The 10515-nt window shown below is 49.6% G+C and overlaps 1 protein-coding gene across 2 annotated transcripts; it reads right to left on the reverse strand.

Moving 5' to 3' along the window:
- Positions 1-833: 833 nt before the first annotated feature.
- On the reverse strand, positions 834-9119 carry R3HDML (R3H domain containing like). 2 transcript variants are annotated; one of them, XM_036245393.1, is made up of 6 exons: positions 9057-9119; positions 8024-8331; positions 5246-5364; positions 4994-5126; positions 3908-4023; positions 834-1537 (listed from the first exon to the last, which is right to left on the reverse strand). In XM_036245393.1, exons 2-6 carry the CDS (start codon positions 8279-8281, stop codon positions 1405-1407), a joined length of 759 nt encoding a protein of 252 aa, XP_036101286.1. In that variant the 5' UTR covers positions 8282-8331; positions 9057-9119; the 3' UTR covers positions 834-1404. The 2 variants fall into 2 exon arrangements, with proteins under 2 accessions (XP_036101286.1, XP_036101287.1); XM_036245394.1 differs by lacking the exon at positions 9057-9119 and adding an exon at positions 8640-8703.
- Between the last annotated feature and the right edge of the window lie 1396 nt (positions 9120-10515).

A 10515-nucleotide genomic window follows, 5' to 3' on the forward strand; every position in this document is an offset into this window, starting at 1 on the left:
GTAGGAAGATTATAATCTGAGGATAATGAACCCACAACTGTTCTTGTTTCTCTTATTTCACTCATTTCTAGAATTTGGAAAGGGGTAGTCAGTCTAATCCTCACTTTTCTTATCTGCAGAAGGGAGTAATGATCTGTACACATGCGCAGGGCACTGACCTAGCTGATGTGCCTGGAGCAAAGGAGGGGCTGAGGGGCTGTCGACCCCTCCCTGGCCTTTCTCTAGAGCTGGGTTTCCCCTCACTCAATCCCCTTCTCTCCTCTTAGACTCTCCTGGGAGCTGAGAGAGGGAGGGGCCAGAAAGAGCGGCATCTGGTCTCAAAGGACTGTATTGGGGGCGGGGGCGGGGGCGGGGGTGGCAGGGATGTGCACACGTTGTGGCCTAGGTGGGAATGACCAAAAGAGAAGAAAATTCACTCCTTGGGGGAAATGTAGGATGCCTGGGGAAAGGAGTCTGTGTCTATCTGGTCTTCAAAACTCTCCAGCCGGGCAGGGTGTGGGCCCCAGCTGGAGGGCAAGGTCTGAGGAAGAAATTTTACTGTCTCTGGAAACAAAAGAACTTTTGTGTGCTCATGGAATCTGGGTGGGGTGGGGTGGGGAAAGGGGAATGCTTAATGGGAATGAGAATGAGATTCTAGGGGAGAAACAGAGAGCCAGAGAGACAGAGCCAGAGCGGGCAAGTAGAGACCAAAGCAGAGACTGAAAGCGGAAAGGAGCCGAGAGCTCCCTCGGCCACTTGGGTTTCACCTCCCAGTCCTGAGCGCTCAGCGGGATGTCACAACCCGGGCGCCTCCGCTAACAAGCTGTGCCGCTCTCAGTAAGTCACACCCTTCACTGAGCCTCAACGTACCCGCCGTGAAAGGGGGGCCTGGACCCTGTGGTGCCTCCAGGAATGTGCACTAGGAGTGGGGTGTCCACAAGCTAATTTCAATTATTTTTTTCAAAAGCTCAGGCCTAAAAATGTTCCCAACTCAAGGAGACGACCACAGGTCTCCGAAGGCTGCCCAGAGCTGGCTGGCTACCGTTGGATGAATGAAGCTGAGTTTCCGGATAAAGGTTATTTAATAGGTACCTTTTATTGGCTGGTCGAGCACTGTGAGTTTGAGGCCTGAGAGTCCCAGATCTGCTCCTTCCAGGCCTGGCTGTCTGAGAACTGAGTCAGTTAGAAACAGGCCTCTTTTCTGGAGACCAGAGAAAAAGAAGCGACTGAGGAAAGAAGGAAGACAAGGAAGGCGTTATTTTCCGGCACGTGCTAGACATTTAGAAAATGGAATCAGGAAGAAAAATCCAGATTAGTGGAGTCCAATTCATGTCTTAAAAAAAAAAAAAAAAATTCCTCGACTTGATCTCTAAGGGCCCTTAGAGGGTTAGGCCCATCGGAGGCCCGCCAGAGCCCCGGGAAAATTCAGAACCACAGGAGCTGGTTGGATTTGCGCCCAGAGAAGCACATATTGCTCCTGCAGCTGCCTTGGTAACTGGGGGGACAGGCGGAACACGGCCTCCCCATCTTGTACGGTGCCTCGCCGATCCAGTTGCCCCTGGAAGAGAAAAGATTCCAGAGAGATGGGGTCAGGGGACAGAGGAGAGTTCCAGGAGCAACCTTCACACAGGTTTCCAAACCTCAGCGCCGCCATCTCAGTACCGCCACTGCCTGGCCCTGCAACACTGTTTCTTCATCTGTAAAACCCAGAGAAGACATCCCTCCCTCCAGCACAGGGGTGCCGAGGAGATGAAGTAATGCAGCCATGTGTCCACGCACCGAGAGCCAGGCCCGGCAAAGAAGTGACTCCCCAGTAAGTGCTGATGTTCTTATTCTTTCCACCACCCCTCACCTCAACTCAGGCAGATCTACGTGCTGGGCCTGGGCCTGGATTCTGCCACCTGCCAACTGGTGACAGACCAAACCACCTCATTTCTTGAGCCTTTATTTTATCCTCTGCATAAAATAAAGGAAATGGTGTCCATAAAATGGTCTCCCTCTCTATTAGAGCTATTGATTTTATTTTTTACTTTTATTTTTTATCCTCACTCGAGGACATTTTGCCATTTTTTTGTTTAGATAGAGTGGGAGGGAGAGAGAGGGAGAGAGAGAGCGAGAGAGAGAAACATCTATGTGAAAGGGACACATCCAGTGGCTGCCTCCTCCCGCACAGCCCTGACCCAGCCAGGGCTGGGGACAAACTGCAACCGAGGTACGTGCCCTTTGTGGGAACCGAATCTTGGTCTCTCTGGACAGCAGGCCGACGCTCTAACTGCTGAGCCAAACCAGCCAGGGCTCTATTCGAGCTATTTAAAAAGAGGAGACTGTAGAGACTAAAGGCTTATCCAAAGGCCTCACTGTGCACATGGTAGAGCTGGGAATCAAACCCAAGTCTGCTAATGACAAGAAGAATCAACACGTGTTCTGAATTTCTTAGGAGCCTGGAGGTGTTTCCTGCATCAGTTCCCTCAATTCTCTCAATTCTATGAGTAGAATGTGCATCCCTTTTGCAGATGAAGAAACAGTCATAGAGAAGTTAAGTTAAATTACCATTCAAACCCTGACAGTCTTGACCCCAGAGTCTAAAAATCTTAACAACTATATTATTAATACTCAGTGCTGCAAAACTTCAATATATCAGTAAACAAATTGGAACCGTTGTGTAAGCTGCATGTATTGCAATGTGGTCCTTGTATTTTTCCTTGTCTAATAAAGCTAGGCTACAATATGATACGCTGTCATAAGATGTTATCATCTAGCAAATAAACAGCTAGAGAATTTATGTTCAGGCTACCAGTCACTTACAGAATATCAGCATAGTCGAGCAGACCCAGCATGGGACTTGGAATAAAAAGGCCTGTGTTTCAAACTGCTACTCATTGACTTTGTGACTTCTGGTAACCACTCTGATCTGCAATGTATTTATTTTTCTCTTTCTTTTTTTTGTTAATCTTCACCTGAGTCTATTTTTTCCATTGATTTTTTAGAGAGTGGAAGGGAAAGAGGAGGGAGAGAGAGAAACATTGATGTGAGAGAGACACATGGATTGGTTTCCTTCCACACAGGCCCCTCTACCCAGGTACCTACCCCTGACTGGTAATCGAACCTATGACCGACCCTTCAGTGCATGAGCCAATGCTCCAACCACTGAGCCACATGGGCCAGGGCTGATCATTAATTTCTTAATTTGTAAAAAGGGAAAATATTTTCCCAGTATCCCTCCCTTTTTTCCTTCTTTCTTTCTCTTTCATCTCTTCAATGAGATAATAAGGTGAAAGTATTTTGTAAATGATCAAGGGCTACATGAGAGTAAAAGTTGGTTGTCATTATGTAATTTTGTAATTCTGAATATCGTGTTTACTTAGAATTTGTTCTTGTTTCTGTCTCTATAAGAATCTATAATGTTTGCAAGTTTGTATACACCACATTGGATAGAAACTTCCATTTCCCTTTCTCCGTCTGGGAGAGTCCAATTAGCTGAACATGTGCGTCCTGTCCTTCCTTTCCTTCGCACCTGCCTGCCGGCAGGGTGCGCGTGTTCTTGGTGGCTCTATTTCATGTGGAAAGCTCAGAGGGGCTGGCCCTGCCCTTGTAGGAAGAGGCCTGTGGCTGTCCAGTGTTGCCTGTCCGTGGGTGTGCAAGTCTGATTCAATAATCAGATATTCGCAAGCCCACTGGGCTGGCAGATCTAAGCCACATTCTCCACTATTGACTTCATCAGTGCATTTCCTGTCCACCTGCCGTGGTCCTCTGTATCCCAAGCAATTCTGAAACTTGGATAAAGAAAAATAATTATTAACGCACTCTAATGTATGGCGTTGAGGTTACTTAGAATGGAAGAAGGCAGGGTGACTTGTGTGTGTTCCTTTCTCTGAATTCTGTCCACCTCCCTACCCCAGAGTCCCCTCTGTCCCAGCACTGCACTTACTTAATAGCGTAGTTGCAGACCAAGTACACTGCCTGATGCCAAGTGCTGCCCCAGACGCTGATGCTGCCACAGGTGTGGATGGCACAGCCCAGCCGGTTGGAGGATGCCCACACCATCTGGGGAAGGACACAGACAAGGGAGGCTGAGAAGGCTTCAGTGGGGCCCAGGTTCTTTGGGCCTGGGAGACTCCTGGACTTGCTTCAGGGGTGTGGGGGGCGTATTGAGTGAGGTCCACCTGTTCCAAGGCGAGGGGGCTTGGAGCATGTTGTACTATACTGTTTCCCAAACTTTTTTTACTACAACCAACAGTAAGAAATACATTTTATATTGTTACCCTGTGCACAAACACACACACACACACACACACAATTGGAACAAAAATTTTATGAACCCATATTTGGTCTTCCCGTGTGTGAAATATGCTAATATTTTCTGTACTGTTCTATTAGTTTTATTTCTTTATTTTCTTCCTAGTGACCACTGTTTGAAAATCGTTGTTGTGCTAGAGGTTAAAATACAGCCTTTGGAATTAAACAGCCTTGGATCAGAATCTCACTATCACCAGCAGAGTGACTTTGACCAAATCACTTAACCACTCTGCTTCCGTCTCTAAAACGGGGGTAATACTATCTCATGGGGTGTCAGGAAGGATATTTGGTTTAGGCCTTACATTTCCTAGAGGGTCTCAAATTTAGAATTTCGACATTAACTCCAATGAGTCACAGAGAGACCAGGAGGAACGCAAGAAGATATTTCTCACGCAGTTGGAAGTTTCTTGCAATATGAGATTGCATTGTCTTCTGATGTGGGAGCCTTAGAACACAGAAAATACTCGAAAACTTTTGGACCTGCTGAAGTGAAAAGCACTCCTGAACTTGTCAGATCACACATCTCCATTCTGGGGTCTGGCGATCTGGTCAGCCCACCACGGCCCTCGAAACCAGATCCAGGTCACCAGGTCATCTCACTCACTTTCCAGGGACATGCTTACGATGGAAGAGGAGGTGACAGGGGCTCGGTTTTACTTGCAGTTTTCTTCTAAGGGACCAGGTTTGTTCCCCCATCAGTCCTTTCCCGACAGGGTACCTGGGTGTAGTGGGAGCACACCGGGCCATTGCAGCGCCAGGGGCAGTGCGGGTGACAGTCCGCTGGGGCTGGAAACAAGTAATGCCGCCTCTCTTCAGACCAAGACTTCATCAGATCCACCACCGAGCGGTACCTGGGGAGGCAGAGAAGATGGGAGACGCTGGGTGGGGGGAAGAAAAAGTCGCTGTGCCACCAACCTGCTCGGTGACCTTGTTGAATGACTGACTGAAGGAAGGGCAGAGGGTCACTCACCGGCCAGAGTGGATGGAGAGGTTCTGGCCCACGTATCTCATCAGCTGTGAGGGCCCATGGGCCCAGATGCACTGGGTGACCCAGGCCTCAGCAGACCTGGCCAGCTGCTCGTCCCAGATCTGGGGGAAGAAAGGCCATGCAGGTCCCCAGGGAACAACCACCGTCGTCACGAGTGTCCAGGCATGCACATTGTCCTGGTGCCATGAATCCCCCATGCCTTGGAACCCTCCAGTCATCCACTTGACAGATTAGAAAGCTGAGCTCGGAGAAGGCCTATGACTTCAAGGTCAACAGCAAGTCCACGTAGGAGCCCACATGCACAGCCAGGTCTCTGACTCCTGGTCTGGTGACCTAATCCCCTGACTGGACTTCAAGACTGGAGCTCTCTGTTGTGAGCAGGGTCCCAGGGTAACGGATTTTTTATTTCATTTATTGTATTTTTAAAATGTATTTCTTTGTATTTGGAAATTACTTAATTCAAAAGATTTTTTGAATAATGAAAACATGCACAAGTTTAATCTGTAAGATGTCCAAAGGAAGAAAAATGAAGTCTCTCATCTCCAGCCTCCTAATCCCTCCAGCCACTGTGCCCCCTGGAGGCAACCACCACTGTGAGTTTCCTGTGTCTTCCAGAGATATTCTAGACCTGGCCAAGCAAATATAATATGGTTACATATATAATTTATACATAACAACTATACAAGATACACACACACAAGTATATATATTTAGATGGACAGACAGACAAATGGCAGCATGCTAGACATTCTATTCAGTACCTCGCTCTTTTCACTTAACAAGATAGGTTATCCTGGTGCTTATTCCACATCCACACATAGAGAATACCCTTCTCATCTTTTATAACAGCTTCATCACTGTGCAATGTATGAATGCTCCAAGTTTTATAACCTGAAAAGTCATCACTTAAAAAAAATACTAGCCCTGGCCAGCTTGGCTCAGCGGTTAGAGCGCCGGCCTGCGGACCGGAGAGTCCCGGGTTCGGTTCCCGCTAAGGGCATGTACCTCAGTTGCAGTTTGTCCCCAGCCCTGATTGGGGTCGTGTGGGTGGCAACCAGTTGATGTGTCTCTCTCACGTTGATGTTTTTCTCTCTCTCTCTTCCCTCCCGCTCTATCTGAAGATAAATGCAAAAAATGTCCTTGGGTGAGGATAAAAAAAAAAATACTAGTTCCTTTCCAGCTCTAACTTCCTGGGATTCTCGGAGGTATCACTGTTCACTCGGCAGATACTGAACAGTATTTCTAGGTGCCGAGGACTCACAGTCGAACAAGGAAATGAGAAGTGAAGCAATCATTACAGTCCTGGGGGCTGAGAATGTGCACCGGCTGGAACTTCTTGGGGCTGTGGGAGAGAAAGGGCTCCCTGAGCACGGATATCAGCCTGTGGGCAGAAGCCAGCTAGTGAAGAAGAAATGGGGGCACCAAAAGAGGGCTGCAAACATCTCCCCAGGGTTGTGCAACTCATAGTCTTTCAGGAAAGCAGAAAACTGTTTTCTTCATTCTACCAAGAAGCAAACAGGGAAGGGGCATGCCAACATCAAGCCCACTCGCTGGCCCTCTCCGAGTGAGACCGTTCTCTGTGATACACTGCATGGCATGACGAAACGCCTGTTGAAGTGAGTGCCTTGCACACACAACTGGTGCTCAATAAATGCGTCATTTGTTTGAAAATGGAGGGCCTTCTAAGTGTCAGTTGCTGTGTTAATAAATGAATGAGTGAGTCAATGAACAAATAAATGTTCTCCCACTTCTAGCTGCCTGCCATACCTGCTTCTCTCCCCACCCCTCTCCACACCTCATCACCACCTGACCTTATATTCTATTTCTATTTTGTTGATGTTTGTTTTCTATCATCCTCATTAAAATGTAAGTTCCATGAGGGAAGGGCATTTGTCCACCCTGTTCTGGGTAGAGTCCATGAGGCTTAGCGTGATGCCTGGCTCCAAACAGGCACTGGTAAGTAAGTGAATAGACTTGTTGAAAAAGAATTTGCAGGCGGCTGTGGAGCAAGTCTTGGAGGGGATAGGACTGGCGATCTCTTTCTCTAAAGAAAGCTGTGGGTCGGCTGGAAGGCTATGTCTCCAGGCTGATCTGGGACAATGGTCCCAGAGGAGGGGCTGTGATAAAGAGAAGGGTTCCCTCCTTCACTCGGAGGCTGGGGTAACAGCCACCAGCCCTGTCTCTGAGGGCAGACGTCCCCGCTTCCTCCCACAGTCAGCTGCTGGTTTTCCTCAGCTGGAGACCCTCAGGTACCTGTCCCCACAACTCCAAACTACCTCCACAGGTATGTCTGTCACATCCCTGGGGCAAAGAGACAATAGCATGGAGAGCTCCAGCCACCCACCCCTGCAGGTCCCCAGTGGGGAGCAGCATTCTTGGGCAAGGTATTGTGTTGGTTAAGACAAGAGCTTTTAGCAGCAGGCAGACCTGGATTGGAATCCCAACGGGGTGGCCTTGGGCAAATTAACTCTTTTCATCTCAGTTTCCTTATTTGGAAAATGAACATGACAGTTCCCACCTTGAAGGAAGTGTCCTCGGGGTCAGGTGAAGTGCCCGGCACAGGGCAGGTGCTCCACACAGCAGTCCTCCGCCCCTGACTCCTCGTCTTTAAGATGGGCAGACTAAACCCTGCCCTTTCCACAAGGTCCCGGCACCCAGATATTGGCTTGTGGGGCCAGGCTGGTGAATGGCCCAGCCCTTCCAGAACAGGTGGAGACAAGTGGTTTGCTGGAGGGGACTGGGGAGGGCACGGGGACTCACCATATACTCCATGTTGGCAGCTGGTGGGTGCACGCTGGCCCTGATGTGGTTGTGATAATCCAACAAGGCACTCATGTCCCGGGCAGAGATGTGGCGCTTCCGCCGGCAGTGGGGCACCCCCAGGCCACTCAGGGGTCGCCCAGCTGTGCCCTCGGTCCAAGCCAGCACTAGGGTGGCATTGGGCATCAAGGCGCTCACTGTCTGGTCTGCCCAGAGGAGCAGGACTGCCAGGCCCACAGTGCCAGGTAGCAGAGGCATAGCTGGCTGAAGGGGTCACACGTCTGCCTTGTGCAGTCAGAGCTGGCTGCCTGGAGGGGGCGGGTATAAGGGCACCAAACCCTGAGTGTTCTCCAGCATTGCCACCCCAGAGGATGATAATCCTGGGAACTTGGCAAAGGCCTCCTGACTCAGCTCTGGTCCAGGTGCCCAATGTCCCATCTTTCCCACCCCAGGGGACTGAGTAGATTGGGCAACAGGAAGAAATGCCCAGACAGTAACTAATCTGGACCAGGACTGGGGTGAGATGATGCTACCACTTCAAAGCCAGGCTCCATCCACCAGCCCAGAAGGAAGACACCAGTCCTCCCCATCCCGCCCTCTTCACCCTCCTGCTTACAGTGGCTCCTTCAGTGCCCTCAGAGGGCAGGGCCAACCTTCCTCAGGGCTCAGGGAGGGAGCTCTTGTCCCCGAGCTGCTGCACTTTCAGAAATGACAGCAAGACACAGAAAAAAAAACCAGATGTGGAGAATGCAAGAGTGCAAGAGGCAGAGAGAAAGGAAAACAAGAAACAGAAAAAAATTGAGTGAGATCAAAAAAGCAGTAGAGAAAAGGAATGAAAGACATGAAAAGGTGGGAAGATATGAGAGAGAATGAGAGATGGTGATAGGAGGGGAAAAAAAGAGCATGGAGGGACAGAAAGAGAGGTAGAGAGAGAGACAAAGGAAGAAAAGAACAGAGAGAAGGAGAAATAGACCTAAAGAACCAGAGAGAGGCTTGCTGGAGACCAGGCAGCAGGCTCCCTAGGAGCGCGTACCCAGGACAGGCAGCCCAGGTGGGCGGCAGTAGGTGGCCGAGGAGGAAGCAGGGAACCTCTGCAGACACCCTGGCCCGCCTGGCAGCACAGCGACTTTAACAGTCCCCTGGGAGCTGATGGCATCTGACATGCCTGCCCCACAGCCCCCTCCCCTTCCAGCCAGGCCAGACTTGAGGAGGCTCCACCCACTGGCCATTTGCGGGCTTTCCTCTCGCGCCCTCTCCAGCCGCTGCTGTTCCCACTTCCATCTGGAGCGTGCAGGGCTGGGGCTAGGCTGCCGGTCAGGGCGGGGATGTGGCAAAGGCAGGGATTCCAGGAGGAAATATCAACCCCACGTGAGTGATCCAGAGGCTTCTCTCTGCCTTCTCGACCCCAGCATACTAAAGCCACCTTGCATCCAGTGCATTTTCTTTCTTTCTGTTTCCCCCAGAGTCTCTATGCCTTTAGTGGAAGTGATTATATCCATAACCGGGAAGCCAATATATGGGCAGGTATTCTTTTGCTAAAGACATCAAACAATTGCATAATTTGATGTCTACTTTGAGTAGAATAGTATTGCTTTTATTAATGAAGAGTGAGTTCCTACGCAAAACTCTTTGTCAGAAACCTGGTTAAAATAGGAAGCAGAGCCCTGGCCGGTTTGGCTCAGCGGTTAGAGCGTCGGCCTGCGGTTCTGAGAGACCCGGGTTCGGTTCCCGCTAAGGGCGCATACCTCGGTTGCAGTTTGTCCCCGGCCCTGGTTGGTCGTGCGGGTGGCAGCCACTCGATGTGTTCCTTTCACATCGATGTTTCTCTCGCTCTCTGTTCCTCTCTCTCCCTCCCACTCTACCTGAACAAAAAATGGAAAAATGTCCTCGGGTGAGGATAAAAAAAAAAATAGGAAGCAGATAATTCCCCTAAGTAGAGAAGAAAAGGCTTAATAAATAAATGCCTGGTTGAGATAGCATTATAATAAAAATATAGTGAGCAAACATAAATGATGGATCTCAGATCTTTCCCAGCTTTTGCTGAAGTAGGATGAGGACGACTGAGTGCTGAGGATACTGAATCCAACTCCCAGAGGTAGTCACCACCGCGGAGACAGGGCCGCCTGGAGATTGAGGCCATTGATTTCTTCAAAATGGCACAGACTCAAGCCCAGCATTGCACAATTCACATAGAACTGAAGTTTATTCTTTCTTTCCCCTTTATTTTATTATTTTTTCCCCGTCACCATTTATCTCCCATTTGCCCTCTTCCACCTCCTCCCAGCCAAGCACATTTTCTGACCGTTTTCCCTACACAGCCCTCCGGCCTCGAGCGGGCTGTTAGCATGGCCCATCTCAAGGGCACCTACTGTGCACCAGGCCTGGGCTGAGTGCTTCATACATGCAAGCTTAGCCAACTCGGAAGCACATACTATAGCTCTCCATTTTACAGAGGGAGAAACCGCGTCCCACTGAGGTAAAGGAACTAAAGT

Source organism: Molossus molossus, unplaced genomic scaffold, assembly GCF_014108415.1.
Source record: "Molossus molossus isolate mMolMol1 unplaced genomic scaffold, mMolMol1.p scaffold_m16_p_6, whole genome shotgun sequence".
In the NCBI taxonomy this organism is placed as follows: Eukaryota; Metazoa; Chordata; class Mammalia; order Chiroptera; family Molossidae; genus Molossus; species Molossus molossus.